The sequence below is a fragment of the Anabas testudineus genome, chromosome 5 (assembly GCF_900324465.2).
Source record: "Anabas testudineus chromosome 5, fAnaTes1.2, whole genome shotgun sequence".
In the NCBI taxonomy this organism is placed as follows: domain Eukaryota; kingdom Metazoa; phylum Chordata; class Actinopteri; order Anabantiformes; family Anabantidae; genus Anabas; species Anabas testudineus.
The window spans coordinates 26,569,044-26,587,971 of record NC_046614.1 but is presented as its reverse complement, the minus strand read 5'-3'; the positions used below and the strand labels follow the sequence as shown (position 1 = coordinate 26,587,971).

The 18,928-nt window shown below is 43.5% G+C and overlaps 1 protein-coding gene across 4 annotated transcripts; it reads right to left on the bottom strand.

Annotated features, from left to right (window-relative positions):
- Positions 1-126: 126 nt before the first annotated feature.
- LOC113155155 (ral GTPase-activating protein subunit beta-like) lies at positions 127-17,077 on the bottom strand. 4 transcript variants are annotated; one of them, XM_026349704.1, is made up of 31 exons: positions 16,906-17,077; positions 16,454-16,656; positions 15,753-15,919; positions 15,465-15,639; positions 15,253-15,384; positions 14,679-14,800; positions 12,637-12,714; positions 12,489-12,533; positions 12,311-12,358; positions 12,066-12,217; positions 11,774-11,942; positions 11,503-11,632; positions 7,859-8,026; positions 7,628-7,748; positions 7,389-7,524; positions 7,232-7,305; positions 7,091-7,157; positions 6,868-7,001; positions 6,609-6,791; positions 6,377-6,525; positions 4,633-4,802; positions 4,319-4,422; positions 3,132-3,287; positions 2,758-2,943; positions 2,513-2,671; positions 2,305-2,428; positions 2,088-2,234; positions 1,817-1,948; positions 1,224-1,278; positions 1,003-1,145; positions 127-537 (listed from the first exon to the last, which is right to left on the bottom strand). In XM_026349704.1, exons 1-31 carry the CDS (start codon positions 17,059-17,061, stop codon positions 365-367), a joined length of 4,158 nt encoding a protein of 1,385 aa, XP_026205489.1. In that variant the 5' UTR covers positions 17,062-17,077; the 3' UTR covers positions 127-364. The 4 variants fall into 4 exon arrangements, with proteins under 4 accessions (XP_026205489.1, XP_026205491.1, XP_026205492.1 ...); XM_026349706.1 differs by having other exon boundaries at positions 128-537; positions 1,003-1,142; XM_026349707.1 differs by having other exon boundaries at positions 411-537; positions 1,037-1,145.
- Positions 17,078-18,928: the final 1,851 nt, after the last annotated feature.

The following is an 18,928-nucleotide window of genomic DNA, read 5'->3' as shown; positions in this document are numbered from 1 at the left end:
AAGGTAACATGTTTAGTTCCCCCTCGTTCTTCTTTAAAACAGAGCTACGGGGCTGACGCTTTCTCCCCAGCCATGGTGGTAAATGAAACAAGGACTCCACCCACTGTGTGTTATTGTGAGATCCTCCAGGACTTATTTTATTTTCTCTGAGAAACTAGGAACATCACAAACATCTGTATCATCATCTGTCTGAGATTCCTGAACTGAAACACACAAAACATCTGTCACCAGTCAATTCCTGCAGTTTCACCATAAAAACACATTAACACATAATCAACACTAATCAACTGCTGACTCTGATTGGTTGATCAGCTGATCAGCTTGTTGCCATGATGAGGATGGAGCTTGTAGGTGGGGAGGGGGGTCAGAGGCTGTGAAACAGGGAAGAATAGAAGGCAGGCTCTGAGCGGCGGCTGCAGTAACGAAGGATCATGTCACTGATCATGTGCTTCCTTCTGATGTGAGGGGGGGGGGCAGAGTCACTCTCCAACCATCGCCGATGGCAACAGTTGATCACCGTCTCCCTGACAAGGAAACCTGGTGATTGAGAGGACAACGTCTTAATGATTATAGGACTCTACAGGCTCTAAAGGTCCAGAAGTCTCATCTGTATGATGGTGGAGAGAAAACCACCTCCAGAGAGAGACAGATCCACTACAAGAAAACCAAACCACCACTACAAAGAGACAAAACCACCACTACAAAGAGACAAAACTGCCACCAGAGAGAGACAGATCCGCTACAAAGAAACAAAACCACCACTACAAAGAAACAAAATCACCACCATAAAGAGACAAAACCGCCACCAGAGAGAGACAGATCCACTACAAAGAAACAAAACCACCACCAACGAGAGACAGATCCAATACAAAGAAACAAAACCACCACTACAAAAGAGACAAAATCACCACCATAAAGAGACAAAACCGCCACCAGAAAGAGACAGATCCACTACAAAGAAACAAAACCACCACTACAAAGAGACAAAACCACAAGACGTACCCAGACACCTCTTGCTGACCACACTACCACTGACCAATGGGACAATAATGCTGAACTTGCTGGTGGTTTTTCTACGGCAACAGATCCGATAGAGTCCAGTTTTCAGAGGATGAATGAAGATCAGCAGGATGTTTGATGAACTGCTGGACAGATTTCTGTGGTTTTAGATCTGATTAGATTAAAATGAACTGACAGAGTTTGTTGAGTGCTTGACTTTTTACCTTGTTGGTGTTTGAGTTGTCATGTCAGACAGAAGATCAGACAGAGGAAAAAAATCTGAAACACAGTTTATTGTCACGTATGATGAGAGAAATCATTGAAGTCACATACATGAGACCTGGTTTATCATCACTCTTGAGTCTGATGATTTACTGCTGTCACTTCCCAGTTTCTGCTGGTCTACTGTCATCACTCCCCAGTCCTTTTGGACTCTTCAAATGCTTCAATCATGAAATGATAAAGATTCTCATTTTCACTGACACCATCTTTAAAGTAGGTTTGTTAGTCATTTAAGCAAACTAGTAATTTTATTGTTACATGGTTAAAAGTAACTTTTTAGGTTTGACCCCATCTGTACAAAAAAGATGGGACATTGTGTAAAATCTATGTAAAAGCAGAATAAAATGATTTTATCTCATAAACCCATATTTTATTCACAGTAGACTATGTTCTGTGAAGAATATATGGGTATATGAGAATTGCTATCACTGGATTCTGTTTTTATGTAGGATTTTTGTAGTGGTGTTTTACTGTAGTAATACAAAGTTAAATGGTATGTACTATATAGTTAATTAGTCTTTAGTTAGTTAGTTACCAATATCCTCGAAGAGTTCAACCCAAACTATCAGGACCTTAGATTCAGAGTCTTGGCTGAGCTGTCTCTGCAGGTTGGATTGTGACTCAGTCAGTTGTCCTGCCTCTTCCAACCTCTTCAACCAATCAAATTCTTCAAACAAACAAAAATGCAGTTAACAAAAAGGTAAAAGGAAACTTTTTACTTGTTTAAACAGAATTAAAACTCTTCTTGTTCTGATATGGTCGTGGGGAATGTGACCATGTTAACGTTTAAATCATTTGACACTGACTGTGAGGTGCTGATGATGATGATGATGATGATGATGATGATGATGGGACAATGAATGTGATCTCTGTCAGAACGTCTGTGAACTTCAGTACAAACTTCTCTCCATTAAACACGCTCCCTCCACTGTTGCCCAGCACAGCAGGGAATTCTGGGAGACAGAAAACAGTCAGTTACTGGGTGGGACCTCAGGTAAAGATCTGAGCAATCCATGAGCTCACCTGGCCTGCTGGAGCTGATCCCACGCCCCTGATGATGACTTGCCTCCACTGGCTGACCAAGAGATGACAGAAAGTCCAGGAAATGCGATGGAACGCTACAACTGGACTCTACATTCCTCAAGATCTACAGACAGACAGATGAGACACAGGTGAGACAGGTGCATATGATTTCAGAAGCTGACAGACAGTTGAGAAAGGTGTGTATGACCTCAGCAGATGTCCTCTGTCCTGCTCTCATGTAGAGGACAAAGGCAGAGTCACAGGTTCTGGATGACAACTGGTCCAAATGTCTCAGATCCTCTGAGAATCCAGGAAGAGACAAATCCAGAGCAACCAGCTGAGCTGGGACTCCACTGGTACCTGGATCCTGAAGATAGACAAATGAGAGGAAGATGGGTAAGCCAGATATGTCTCAATAAATCAATTTCTGTCCTGTTCTCTTGTCCTTGGTACCTTCAGTGTCTCAGGTGTCAGCAAGCCCAGGTGGGACAGGAAAAGTCTTGCTGTCTGGCAGTTGGAGACAGGAGGTGGTGGTCTGTGGGTCGTTGTGAAGACTGGACAACTACTCACATGTGGCTGAGTCTCGAACTGTCGCTGTTTTTTCAGCACTGTTCGCAGATGCTCCAACTGCTTCTGCACCTGACAGACAAGAATGTTACACCTGACTCCCACCTGACACCAGGTGCAAAGTCATTTCAAAGAAACCTTGCCCTGATACCAGGTACAGAACACCTGTCTGAACGTAGCTACAGAAAGAGGACTAAAAACTGAAGGAACCCCAGGGAAATTTTACCTGAGACAGATTTTGACCAGGTTTAGGTTCATACCTCCTCAGAAACAGCCTTGTTCAGAGGTGGAATACTCAGATCTGCTTTAACCAAAGGAACTCTGTTGATACTTTCAGGAAACAGCTGATATTTGCTCCCACACTGTATCCCATAGTCCTCCTGGACTATACCGTGGGGTTCTGCGATCAGAGTTTGCTGCAGTAAATCAGCAGAGAGGAGAGATTTAACTATGATACCTGCAGACACTTGCTTATTTGTTAATTCAATTCAATTCAGAGTCACACACTGATATTTCATTGCCTTTAGTTTTGATACTGGGACATCCTTCATCATCATCTTCAATGTCTCAATATTTATTTCCGTCCAGAATTGCATTCAATTTTTTACCAAGATCTTGTTTTGATGATGGAGAGTCGGACGCTGCACAAAGTCTTCTCCAGCACAACCCAAAGATTCTCAGTGGGGTTAGGGTCTAGACTCCAATCCATGTGTGACAATGATGTGTCCTGCTCCCTTAACCACTCTTTCACAATATGAGCCTAATGAATCCTGACTTTGTCATCTTGGAATATGTCCGTGACATAAGAGAAGAAAAAATCCACTGATGGAATAACCTGGTCATTCAGTATATTCAGGTTGACCTCATTCTTTGGACTCATATCGTTGCTGAACCTAGACCTGATGGGTGATGGGTACATCACTTCACCTCGTCTCTTCTTACCCTGATGCTCCCATCACAGGGTAAATCTGGACTCATCAGACCACATGACCTTCTTCCATTTCACAGTTCTTAACCCAGTTTTAGTAGTTTCATCAATCTCCTTAGATGTTCTCTTTGCTTGATTCATCCCAATAATTTGACCCTTCTGAAACAGATTAACACCTTTTCCACGACCACAGGATGTGTCTTCAGACATGGTTGTTTAAGAAATGAGAAGCTACTCACTGCATCAGTTTGGGTTCAATAACTTGTTGCCAGCTGAAACATCATCATCCAATGCAGTAATTATCCAATAGGAGGCTCTTATCTACTAGCTTAGTTCAATCGAAGTGTTTGTTGGACAGGCAGTGTATGATTGTATAAAGAACTCCCTTTAATGGAAGAAACAGCAGAACCAAGCTCAGGGTGGGCAGCCATCTGCCTCAACCGAAGCAGATGTTACTGTTATTGTTGTTGTGCTGTTGTGCATTTTAATACTAGTTATAGTTCACAGTAATATAGTTACCTGTGTGTGTCTCCTGTCCTCTCTGGGCTGCAGGTGTAGCTGAAGGGTCCAGGTGCGACACCCCGATGGTCCTCTAATCAGGACTGTGAGTGATGGACACCATGCTGCATATACCAATAAATTAGGGTATATGAGAATCTGTAGGAACTATAGCATCTGTAGCGTATCACAGTATTTGTGAAGTTAGAATATGTGAACAGTACTACAGCAGGTAAAGGAGACTATATTATCTGTTGTGTTGAGAGGTTTGGCAGTGTCAGGGTCAGTGTTTGTGCAAGTCAGGACTGGTTCTCGATCAACGAGTCAAGACAAACCGTTTTCAGGTCCTGGAGGTTGTTCCAGTATGCCCAGGATTACTGAGCTGTCCACTACAAAATATCTGAACTTCTTCAGACTGCTGTAATCCAAACCAGAGAGGCCGATCAGAGCGTCTTCATTCAGTGAGCCCTCATCAAACCGGAAAATCCCTGAAACCTGCATAACACTGAGACCATATTTGAAAGAGACCTACTGAATATGATCTGCATCTAACAAAGTGATATGATATATGCTCAAGTATAGGTGGATACAAGGAGGCTAAAAACGGGTTCACGACCATAGTCTTGGTTTAGAAACAGTTACAACACAGATAAAACACACTGAACTTCTAAAACAGGAAAAGCTGTTCACCCTCCTGCCCTCTGGGAATAGATTTAGAAGCATCAGGACACACACATCCAGACTGAGTAACAGCTTCTTTCCTCAGGCAACACACTCCTCAACACACACTCCATTGTTGGACTGAATAGACTCATTAGGTGAAACAAGGGATGTGAAAGATGTAGTAGTCACCCCTCGTCCAACCCCACCAAAAATAGGTCGTTAAGTGTGTTCAACCTGTTGCAAGTGTGAACTGGTCCTGGCCTTTATGGGGAAAGGGCAGCATGATAAATAGGAGACAGGTTGTGACAGGTTGAGTCCTCCACCTCTGTTGAGTAAGGGGGTGCTGATTTGATCCCTACTCTCTCAAACCACTTGTCCTCTCTGTCCAATATGTGGACATCACAGTCCTCGAACGAGTGTCCTTTGTCCTTAAGATGAAGGTCCACAGCTGATCCAGGTCCTGAGGTGGTACTTCTCCTGTGTAGCGGCTGTTTGGTTTCTCCGATCTACAGCTCAGAGCGCCTTCACTGGGTCACAGACACTATGTTGCTCATCTTGTGTTTTGGAGTCCTGTCTTTGGGGTGGACGAGTCTCTGAGTGTGTTGGTGAGTTTGAAGTAGAAAGGTATACTGCATTTTCTTAAAATCCTTTTCACCTTCTGAAAAGGAGAAACCCCAGCCATCTAAGGACCAGGTTTTGCGTTAGACCTGGGACTCCGACTGTTCTGTTCTTTTTCTGGAACAGCGTGCTGCCTTGTTGAAGGCCCACTGATGTTATCCAGAGGTCTTGAGAGCTGTCCTCAGATGTCCATCTTCCTTCTTTTGAAGGAAGATGGACCTTCTGTAGAGATGAGGATGTTTTGTGCTCTATGGTTCAAGGTCCTGATGACTCCTATTTTGTGTTGTAGTGGATGACGTCAGTCAAACAAAAAGGTACTGGTCAAGGTGGGTGGGTTTCCTGTAAATCTCTATTTCCAGTCTGCTATCTGTCCCAATGATGACCGCACAGACCAGGGTTAGGGTTAGGGTTAGACATCAAAGGATACCATGGTTTATCAGTATCCAGTTTCAGGTCCCTGACCTTCACAGTAAAATCCTCTGAAGTGCAAATGTGGTGGTCCGTGTGTCCAACTAGTGAAGTTAATACAGTAGCTAGGTATTTTGTAATGTTGTAAGTTACCGAGTTAATACTGCTGACTATGGATCTGATGGGGGTTCCTTATTTGTGTATCTTGGGAAGGCCATAAAGGCAAGGAGTGGCTTCCCCAGGATACAACCTGTGATAGGTGATCCATAATCCCAGAGGAACATTTGCTTTGTTTCACTCTCTAAACGACTGTATAGGATTGACATGACAATAAAGAACCTTGGAATCTTTCAGGTGTTTTATGCCTCTGGGTGTTTCTGTTTTACTCACCAGCTCAGAGTGACCTCAGCTGCCTCCTTAACCCTCAGAGACACCGGGGTCAGGTCTTTCTCCTCTTTGCACCTCACTTCCTGTTCCTGTCTGGACTTGCTACCTGAAAGCCCCAGTTCCACGATCTCCAGGACCTCCAGAAGACAGTCCTGAAAACCCAATGTACAACAAACACATACACACAGACATCGACAGCATACAAACATAACAAGTAGGTAGGTAGGTAGGTTACCTGGTGGTTGAGAACAGCTGGGTGTTGTGTCAACCAGACGTTCAGACAGTAAAAGGCAGTGACGATGATGGAGTGCAGATCTCGGGAATGCAGAGGAGGAGGACGACTGCACTGAAACACGATGTAACTACAGACAGAACTAATCGCTCGTCTTCTCTCAGCCTCCTCCACCCTCACCTCCACCTGCAGAACCATGGCACAGGGTTACAGGTACAGGGAGCTTTAGTGCGCCTCTGTGTGTGTGTGTGTGTGTAACTACCTTGGCCAGTCCTCCCAGTACTTCCAGTGCAGAGAGACAAACTGCTGCTTCATTCTTCCAGTGAGCTGTCAGGCGTTGAGTCAGCAGACGCACAACCTGAACCCACAGGACCCCGGCCTCATTGGACTGAACAGCTGTTTACCATGGCAGCGCACATTGTTGTTGTCAGATAAGTGACATGTCAATGTCATTAACATTATTTTAAATGATTAACAATAATTACTGGTTCCTGTCGTTCGTCTAGATGTACTGGTCCCACTGGTCCACTTGGATAAACTGGATTCACCAAGCTGGGAAGAGGGGGGCTAGGTGTCAGTACATCTCAGTAAATGTCAGTAAATGACAGTAGAGTCACTAGATTCACCTTCTGGGCCTGTCCTGAAGCCTGTCCTGAAGCCTGTACAACAGCCGAGTCCAGGACCAGGTTCAACATGGCAGCTGCACAGACAGAAAACATTAATCCAGTTTAACCCAAGCTAAAATGTATAAAGTGTAAACAGAATTTAGGATCAGGGACTAACCCAGGATGACCTGGGTGTTGGAGGCATCGGTCTCTGTCTGTAGAGCTCCAATTAAAACACTGAGGAGGCGGGGCTTCAGGCCCAAAAAGCTTCCTGCAGTCACATTATCACCACTAAACCGACTGTCCGGTAACACCTGAGCACACAAGCACACACACACACGTTACGTTCCAACTTCACCTGCAGCTCAGGGCTGCTCAGGTGTGTGTAGCTGTTTAACCAGGTGGGAGGGCGGTTACCTCTAACCGGATGGATCCGAACTGCAGAGGCAGGGGTAACAGGGACAACATGACTTGGATAGAGGCTCGTCTCAAGTCCACCAGACTCACAAAACCCTTAAATCTTAGCAGCTCTCTGCTGCTGAGAGAGAGAGAGAGCATTTACACCTGCATTTACACCTGTCCGAGTCACCTGACAGAAGAGACTCCCTGAGATCAGGCAGCAGAAGCTCCTTTGAACAGTACTTTTACCTGTCAAGCAGCACGATCTCCAGAGCTGAGACGAAGGAGGGAAGAAGCAGGTTGATTCCTGTCAGGTCACAGCAGAACAGGCAGGTGGAATTCAGAAGGATGGAGGCCAGAACAGGAAGACATGCCCCCTCCCACACCTGGAGACCCTGCAGCAGAGCCTGGTAGAACCTGACAGTAGAGAGTGATCATAATTATAATAGGATGGGGACAGGTGAAGTCCTCCTGGATGTTGTTCAGGTCTAATACACAGCTACAGGAAGAACTTGTTGAGATTTTTGCTGCCAAAGTTTTAACCAGTTATTAAAACACTGGCTCACTTACTTTTTCCACTATCCCTCTGTATGTGTTTAATAATGACACAATTATTTGTATGATTACATGTTACACCTGTAGATTTCTGTTTCTTTTTCTGTAGCAGGACAAACAAGATGGGTGGAGAGAGAGTTGCTGTCTACAGTAACTTTTTAAAAATGTAAATCAGAGCTTTGATTATTTAAGCTTCATTGTCCCATCTGCAACACCCAGTATTCTTCTTTATACCGTCAACCATTCTTCAAAACTGAAATCAGGCTTCATATAGGAACTAACCATTTCACAGTCTCATTTGCGTTCAAACAGCAAGTTAGTGGTCACAAACATGAAAATTAGACACACTCTGAATCTTATTTTCTGCAGTGGTCCCAATGTTGCTTTAACAGTCTTACTGGATGTTGCCTGATCATTTTTACTTTGTACTTTGGTTATTACCAACAATCAGAAAAATGCCTCCTTCCTTTTTTATCATTTTTACATTTCTAAAAAACTCAGAAATTCAGTAACTGAAGAATTCTATTCGATCCATAACTGTACTTTTTTGAGTTTTTTCTCAGTTTTTTTATGACAATGTTGTAAATATCAGAAATAACATTATAGTCTGTGTAAATATCTTTGCCATGTCTTTTTCAGACAGATGCATAGTAAAACAACTGCTGTGTAATTTCTTAGCAATAACTAATGTTGATCTTGATGACGTAATCAAGCTGCTCGGTTCAAATCTGTTCCTTGTCTTACATATGACATCCTAAATATTATTAATGCCTTGTTGCCTAGTAGAACCTTTCCTGTCCCCCAGTTGACTGGATTACTGTAGTTCTCCCTTTGCTGTACTCCCAACACCAGATTATCTCAAGGCTGTAGCTCATTCGGAATGCAGGAGTCCTTACACAAACACATAAATATGATTGACTTCAATTGAAGGTCTATAAGACACTTAATGGTTTTGCTCCTTTGTACATCACTGAGATCAGATAGATCAGGCCCCTCAGGTCTTCTGACTTTACTCAGGATAAGAAACAGGTCTTTACAAGGAGCTTTTGGTGACTTTGATCCTGCTCTCTGGAATAAACTACTACATGACCTGAGATCAGCCTATACTGTTTGCATATTTAAAAGAAAATGTTTCTATTTTCTCAGGTGTTTGACTGGTATGTGTGTATAAATGTGTCTGGATGTACACTACCACTCAAAAGTGTGGGATCACATAGATATTTTGTTTTCCAAAGAAACACACATGACATTAGTCTGAATAGGAAATATAGCAAAAGAACAGGACATGCTGACATTGTCAGAGTTAGAAATAATGATTAAAATAAATAAAATGATGACTGTGTTACTTACACACACACACACACACACACCTTTTGCAGCACCTAGAGCCTGGCAGATCTTAGACTTTCTCGTTGTCAATTTAGATAGCTTTTCTTCCTCAATGTCCCGTCCACTCTGTACAAATCTTAACCAACCTCCAAAGCACCCAGACCATCAGACCGTCTCCACCATGCTTGGTTAAAGGTAATAAGCTCTCTTCTAGCATCTTTTCATTTGTTCTGCGACTCAGAGGTGTTCTTCTGTCTGATTCAAAGACTTCAAACTCTGACACATCTGTCCACAACACCTTCTTCCAGCATCCAATGCCTTTGCTCTTTTGCCCATCTCAATCTTTTGTTTTTATTAGCCACTCTAAGATACGGCTTTTCCAGCATCGTGAAGTCTCCTCTTCACTGTTGATGCTGACATTGTGTTTGACGTGCTCTATTTATGGCAGCTGCCAGTTGAGGACCTGTGAGGCGTCTTTGTCTTAAACTACACACTCTCAGATATTTGTCTTATTGCACAGTTGTGCATCGGGGCCTCACACTCCTATTTCTGTCCCTGTTAGGGCCAGTTTGTGCTGCTCTCTGAAGGGAGTAGTTAACAGCATGAAATGACATTTTAAGTTTCCTTGTAATTTCTTGCATTGAGAAGCCTTCCTTTTTAAGGACAACAATAGTCTGACGGGTCTCTAATTAAATTTATTTCTTTCAGGCTGTTGGTACCTATTGGAACCTGTAAACAAACTGCTGATGTTCAGATACTAAACCAATCTAAAGAATGCCATGCTCCCTTGTTTGCTCCATTAGTACAACTGTACTCAACTCAGCTGAGCAACACAATTGCAAAGGGCTTTTCTCGTAATCGGTCTTATTAAATGATCAACATGATTTAGCAGCCATACCAGGAGATTGATGCAGAGGACTGCTAATAATGTGACAGCGCTTGCTGGCCCATTGGATGCACCTTCGCAGTCTATCATCTGTGCAATATATTCAATAGGTACAAGCACAAGGAAAACCTGGTAACAAGTTAAATACTAAGTTACAGGAACATTCTAAAAATTGGTTCCTGGGTCTTAGCCTGAGCCCACTACTTCACTGTGTGACATTCTTTGATTGTTTAATGGTGTATTCTCACAACACAGCACACATACACATTTAATAAGTGTGGTGTGTATTGTAAATGTATATGTCTTTGTCACAATGCCCATGTACATGTTATTTTTGTTAGGTTTTTGAGCTAGACTCTGTTGCAGTGTTTGCGTTTAGGTTGTAATAGGATGTAAGGAGTAAAGGATGTCACCCCCGTCAACCCCTCTTATCCCCTAAAGAGGGTCGTTATGTGTGTTCAACCTGGTGCAGGTGTGAACTGGTCCTGATCCTGTTATAGGATTTTAATTAAGTTTCTAAATTCTTAATCCTCAACCATAGAACAATCATGTGCACCAAGGCCTCCCAGCATGGATGAAGTATTGCTGCAATAAGACAATTATTGTGTGCATAGAGAAACCAGCACCTACAAATTTATAAATGAAAAATACAATTCAATCCTAAAACATAACATGTAGGGCATAGGAAGGAAAACATTCTACCTTATTTGGTGATCAGAACGATCGCAAACCTTGGAACGCCTTTTACCTCTTACACTCTAAATCTCTCTCTCTCTCTCCTCACAACTCAACTTTTAGTAATAATGATGGATCTTATCTTATAGTTTGTTTAGCGCTAAATCACTCAAAGCTGTCAAACCAAGAAACCAAAGAAATGAAACACTCTGAGTCAATGAAACGCTTCAAAACATTTTGAACCAATAAAGTGTGAAGCGCAGCAGCAGCAATGATGTCCAAAGCTTTGAACATCGGTCATGTGACAGTGGTGTGTAGATAAAAGCTCCGACACAGTGCTCTAAATCACTCCGCTTCAGGAAGAGAGACAAAGCATCGTTATCATTTGCCCATCACTACCGACATAAGCAAACAACTAGTCAAAGCACTGAAACATTCTGGTCTGTACCTGGACAGGTAGACAGGCAGGACGTCCTCTGAAGTCTTCTTACAGCTGAAGATTCTGCAGAGTGTGCCACAGGCCTCAGCCTGACCACTTGCCCACCTTTCTGAGATCACAGGGACATCGCTCTCACTAGCTGCAGGAGACATGGTTTGTCGTGTGGATGGTTACCTGCAGCTGCATAGATGTACTGTGCTTTGCGTAAAATGTATGTAGTACTGTGTGTATAATGTGTAGTACAGCTGTTTCACAGCACAGTAGAGTTTGCCCGGCTTACCAGAGTCTCTGTTGATGAGAGCAGCATCAAACAGCCAGGAGCCAAATAGGTGCAGGAGTGAGTCCACATTACACCTGAGGGGGGAGGGGGAGGGTCGGGAGCAGGTAGACAGAGGAGGAGTGTGGGTGGCAGGATGGGAAGAGGACTTCCAATGATGGTGGAGGGTCATCTGAGATGAAAGAAGTATATGTCTTGGTTTAAACATAGCAAGACAAGACATACGTACCTGCACAGAATAAAATTACCGGCATCGATAAAGCCACGTGTACCTGGACAGGTAAAAATGTCATACCATAGGAGGTTTGATGGTTGTTTTGGAAACATCCGTAGGTTTCAGTTGTCTTTTGTGTAATGGGGGGGAAGTGATGTAGGGAGGGGCACTGGGCATGCTCAGTATGTTCACCGGTGTGGGTGGGGCACTGCCAGAGCGAGGCCGAGAGATGCCTGAGTAGACAATTGAACAGGTGTGCAGTCTGTTGCTGCAAATCAAAATCAACCAGTCAGATTAGGGCCGGGGAGGTGTAGGTGGGGACTTACCGTATGAGGGGAGGTGGTCTTTAAAGGGGCTCCTGGTCACAGCAACACCTGCGGAACACCAAATGTCACAAGTGAGAGTGAAGTTGTGACAGACAGCAGACCAGATTCTGATTTAGTTCTGGGCTAACATTGGCTCTGCTGTTATTGGTTCATTGATCTAAGAATTTAGTTGGTTTACCGAGAGATGGCAGCCGGTCTCTGAAATGGATCCTAGCTGTGAGTCCTGGAGATACAGCAGCAACAAATAAAATAGAGCAACAGTAACAGAAAATCAACAGCAGCAATCAGAGAAAAAACTGAAACTAGGCAAGGTGTATATATCCTACCGGCGTAGGTAGATGCTGCGCGTGTACCCATGATTGGCAGCAGCTGCTCTGTTGGTTCTTTATTGACCACAGTCACACCTGCAGAAACACGTTACAGTAATAATGTACTCCTCAACGTTTGTTCAAACAAAAATGATATTCAAGCAGTAAACCCCAGTTTAAACTATGCCACATATGAATGTGATAGAAGTTGACTGATTCATTTCTTATATTGTGTCACTGTTGATGACAATTGATGGTGTGTTTTGGACACCTCAAAATGTCTTAGCACCAACACCAGCTTGCCAGATTTGTTCTGCTTACACAACAATTTAGGTTGTAGAATGCAGCAGCGAGAGTCCTCACTAGAACCAGAAGATACGAGCACATCACCCCTATCTTATCTACACTTCATTGGCTCCCTGCGAAATTTCGCATTGATTTTAAAATACTACTTCTGACATTTAAAGCATTAAATGGTCTTGTGCCGCAGTATCTCAGTGAACTGCTAGTGCCTTATGATCCGCTACGCATACTTCGATCAAAGGATGCTGACTGCCTGTCAGTACCTCGCATCATAAAAACGACAGCTGGGGGCAGAGCTTTTTCTTACAAAGCCCCAAAGTTATGGTATAGCCTTCCAAATACGGTTCTGGACTCAGACACAGTCTCAGTATTTAAGTCTAGGCTAAAAACCTATTTATTTAGTCAAACATTTCTGTAAATAGATTTGGGAAGGACTCATTGATCATTCAGGTTTGTTGATAGTGAAGTGTTCGGTTGCTCTACATCCCAGGGAGCCCTCATGTCTGTGTTTCCTTCTGGCTCACCCTTTTAGTTAGGCTGTCATAATTAGTCCTGCCGGAGTCCCTGCTGCACTATTCTAAATATACATTCACCTCATACATTATGTGACTATGATCATATCTAACTGTCTCTCCTCTTCTGCTCTCCCTCTCTCCCTTTCCCTCTTCCTGTCTCTCTGTCGAGCTACATGTCGTTCCACCCTTCGCCCTCTGGACCTGTCCGACTTGTCCTGGTACTCAACTTCTGGGCGGAGATCTCGTCACTTGGATCCCCCGTATGGCCCTATGGGATGCGTGTGGTGACTAGTTTTGTTGGTTACATGCTACCATGAAGTCGGACCTCTCCTCGGTGGACGTTGGAAGCCGTTTCTCTGAGGTCTCAACTCAACATTCGATAGTCCAGCACTGGAACAAGTCTACCAGAGCCTGCAATAACTAACTGGACTCCACATTAACTTAAGACATTAACTGTTATACTGGACTGCCTGCTGCCTAACTCATAGCATGTAATCACCCATATGAGGATGTGTTCCCTGTTGAGTCTGGTTCCTCTGAAGGTTTCTTCCTGTTGCCTTCTCAGGGAGTTTTTCTTGCCACCGTCACCCTCGGCTTGCTCATCAGGGACAATCTGATTATTATAATTCATACACATTCACTGTTCATGTAAACTTCCACAGTTTCTTTGGTTGTGTAAAGCTGCTTTGCAACAATGTCAATTGTAAAAAGCGCTATACAAATAAAATTGAATTGAATATGTTGTTGCTACTAGGGCTTCAAGGCGGAAACAATAAAACAAAGGAATGTTTTGTGGAGCTGTTGTGGTGCTCAAAAAAAAAAAAAATCAACCCGGACTTCACCTGTTGGATTGTCCTCTACAGAATAGAGCATGTCTGCATACTGTAGACACCCTTATAGGAATGATGTCAGATCACATCAATCAACGTCACCAGGACTGTGAATGGTCAGTAATAACGTGTCGTCTGTCAGCCCATTCACAGCTGACTCTTATCTAATCTGACCATCATATCAGACAAAAATATTTTGTAGTCTGGACCTGGAATAAAAATTAATTTTCCTCCTCCTTCGACTCCAGCTGATGATTATTACTTACATCCGGAACTCTGAACGAAAATATCTGTAAGTAAACAGCACTAATGTGAACTGAGTTCATGCTACTGCAATTGAAACCAAGGATGGATGTAGGGTTTTGGTAGGCATCTGGAGACACAGCAGTCTAGGGGTCAGAGATCAGAGTACCTAGAAAGGCGTCAACCAGTGTGCTGACTTCTCTCATGGCTCTGAAGAACATGTTTGGTAGTCGACCATCTCGTCGACTTAACAGCTCTTCCTGGGACGGGCGAGTGAGGTCCACCGGGTTGCTGGGGGAGGAACAAACGTCTTGTCTACTTAGAAGCTACAAAGATGTGTTTGCATTTTAGCCTTTATTAGATATATGACAGGGTGCTACTCCCAGACATTACAGAGGTTTAACCACTGCTGTGTCTGAAGTTGCTGCCTATTCACTCCTTATTCTACTATCTATTATAAAAGTAACACCACTCAGTAGTGAGCAGCAAATTGAAATTTCGGAAATTCAATATCAGCATCATAAACAAACATTTCTTTTTTTCTAAAACAGGGAGCAGTGCATTGTGGGATTGACAGCAGAAGGTAGTGTACCCGTCATGTACACTACCTTTTTTTTACTGTATTGTGGGATACTTTCAGTCCACTGTATAGGGCATGAGGATTGTCATGCAACATTCAGACTCCACTATTAAATGGCGAACCTCCTATATTGTGAAAAGGGGGGGATTTCAGACGCCGTTACCTGAACATGTGCAAGATCCTGAACCAGGTCTCTGGGACCCAGCCATCATCCAGGTCTGCAGGGATCAGAGCAGCATCTACATCTGGGACTTTTAACCGAGGAAAGGATGGACCAAAACTCAGCAGCAACAACCTGAACACACAGCACATCTGCATTCAGGAAACAACCAGGTGTGTTACTGAGCCAGGTGAACAACAGTAAGTAATTTAAACCTGGAGGTTAAAGCTGCAACAACTCTGCTCCACTGCTCCACCACCACAGGCTGGTGTCTCCACCCACTCAATGCCTGTCCGCAGGTCTGCCACAGACAGCGGGACGGGAAACACCGAGCACAAGACAGCAGCCACACTTCCAACAGTACCTCCATGGACAGCTGTGACAGATCACCTGTGGAGAGACAGGAGAGGCAGGTTCGGTACCACCTGAGAGAAAACATTTGATAGATGAATAAGGGAGAGGCAGACGTGTAAGGGAAAAAAGGGTCAGGGTGACTATTTTACCTGCAGCAGTGGGTGGGGCTAGCATGGCATGATTGATGCGCAGCAAGAAGAGCAGCAGAGACTCCCAGGTGTCTCTGCTCATCATAGAACTCTCTCTGGCCATTGATCGAACTGCACACAGCACTTGCTGATAGAGATACAGGTAGACAGGGCTCACCTGGTCTGACCTGACCAGGTGAGGAGAGACGTTTGTTTATTAAAGAAACAATTATGGTGAAGACAGATAAAGGCATTATGGGACAGCAGGAAAATAACTCAAATACTAATCAGTAGAACCATCTAGATAATTACTATAACAATATAACTCTTCCCCAAAGTATCACTAGAACCTCCCAAAGGATTCCAAAAACCTACTGAAAATCCATTAGTGACCACTGGAACCTATACAAGACAATCATGGACCCATGTCATCCATTCAGTGAACAGTAAAACATTTTAAAGAACTCCTGAAGCCTTCTCAGTGACCACTAGAACCTAGAGTGCCTCACTTTGATAATGATGGTAGAGAGCGTGCTCCTGTTTTCGTCTAACTAAAGATGTAAATTACCCAGATAATTTATCCAATCCTAGAACTCCCCACAGAACCACGAGAACATCCTTTAACTTCTTTCAATACTTTAGAGGCTGTAACATTGTCTAGAGACAATGCTAGAGTGTGGTTGGATCTGGTCTGAGATCAGGAGATTAGGTGTGACAGTCACCTGGGCAGAAACAGGCTGTACAGGTGTTGGAGAATCTTCTGGACATACAGGTTGGGCTCTCTGCTGATAGGTGGAGGGATGGAGTCTCTTGGTGAAACCAGGGCCGTCAGCCAATCAGTGTAGACATCAACACAGAGTCTGACAGTGTTTCCTTCCAATGGGAGAGTCAAACCATAACACAACACCTCCATTGTCCATCGTACCTAGAGACACACAAGTAAAATATCTGCTAACCAATCACAGTGTCTGATGTATCCAGGTGAGTGGATGACTGGTGACAGGTGACTTTCAGCGTCCAGTTTTTGAGGAACAGTTGTGTCAGACTCAAACAGCAAAAATCTTCCTTCACTTACCTGCAGGTAAAGATTGTTTCTGTGAATGTTACGTGAAGGAGAGGCGTTAGTGGATCTGTTCTAGATTCATACACCTGAGTGTGTGAGTAACACACTTACCTGTCTGTCTGTGTGCAGCAAGCTGTGCCTGTTGGGGTTTCCCACGGCAGCTCTCAGGGGCTTTAACACCGCAATAGCAACATCTCTTCCCACAGGTGGTGGAAAACAACTGAGCACACTAACAGGGCCCCGCCTACTGGAGAGTGATCGGTCCATTTGTCCACCAATCACAGTTCACCTGAGTCAGAAACAATTAGTTAATGATTTTCTTCTTTGCTCTCAGGTTTTTTTCACTAAGGTTAAAGGGTCACCGTTTTGTCTTCTTTTTGCTTAGTTGACCAGGAGACTACATTTCCCACAACGCAATGTATGTTCAGTAGTCAGTTTATTAGAAACACCGCCAAAAAAGGTCAATTCGATAAAGTCATCAATCGAGGTGATGACAAGACAACAGGTGATGTAAGAACTAAAAGCTGTTGTCACAAACCAGAGACACAGTTCAGGTAAAAAAATCAGTCGATGTATACACGGTTGGGGGACATTCATATGTGCACATATGGTGGACATCAGCTCTTCAGTAATATTGTCTTTTCATCATTTTTCATTTTTAAACTTTACACACGTTCACAGTATTTATTTTTTGGGTCTCACACCGATTTCATGTCACAGATGAAAATGTCCTACCTGCACAGGTGAGTCGCTGAATCGTCTCTTCACACTTAGGTAAGCCAACACCACAAACAGTGAAAACAGAGCGGTGACTTTGAAAGTCAAAACTCTGAACTCCAACTCACCTCCACCTGCTGCTGCCTTCAGGCTTGGCTCAGAAACACCAGTGCTCATTTTCTAACCTCCTACATTTATAGTATGTGAGTGTTTTTGGCCATATGTTGGGATATGTTTATTTAATACTTTGTAGTATTTTGTAGAATTATTTTTCAGGATGTTATGTTAATTTATCTTTTTGCATTATCTTGTTCTGCTGGGATAATATGGGACTATGAGGTCTTTAAGATAAGATGGAGCCTGATTATTAAGTGCTTTATATGTGAGGAGAAGAATTTAAAACTCTATTCTGGATTTTGAAGGGAGCCAATGGAGAGAACCTAACGTAGGAGAAATATGATTCCAGTCCGAACTCTGGCTGCAGCATTTTGGATTAACTGGAGGCTTTTTTTAATTGTTACTTGGACAAACTATTATTAATGAATTACAATAGTCCAGTCTGGAAGTAACAAATGCATGGACTATTTTTTCAGCATCACTTTGAGATAGTTTTAAAGATAAAATCAGGACCACATATGGTCAACAACCATTTGTCTGGTACCTTTGGTTAAGTTGTAGATTATTAACACTGGGGACAGATCCAAAACACAAGTGACACCTGTTCACACACTGACCTACAGCAGCTCCACAGGCTGCTCATTCTGTGACTATGTTACCTTCTTAACAAAGACAAAGGCAAGTGATGGGTCTGCATATTATATAACTTGTGTTATCTGACTGTGAATTCAACTAACTGCAATCTCTCCTCTTCTCTCTCTTTTCCTCTCCCTCTCTCTTTTCCCTCTTCCTGTCTCTCTGTCGAGCTACACGTCATTCCACCCTTTGCCCTCTGGACCTGTCTGACTCGTCCTGATGCCCAACTTCTGGCTGGAGATCTCGTCGCCTGGATCCACCGTTTGCCCTTTGGGATGCGTTTGGAGACTGGATTGGTCACAAGCTACTATGATGTCGGTCCCGGCCTCGGCGGACGTCGGAAGCTGTTTCTTGGAGGTCTCGACTCAACGCTCGATAGTCAAGGAATGGAACAAGTCTGCCTGCAATAACTAACTGGACTCCATATTAACTTAAAGACATTAACTGTTATACTGGACTGCTGCCTACACAGCATGTAATCACCCATATGAGGATGGGTTCCCTGTTGAGTCTGGTTCCTCTCAAGGTTTCTTCCTGTTGCCTTCTCAGGGAGTTTTTCCTTGCCACCGTCGCCCTCGGCTTGCTCATCAGGGACAATCACATTATTATGACTCATACACATTCACTGTTCATGTACTGTTCTTTGGTTGTGTAAAGCTGCTTT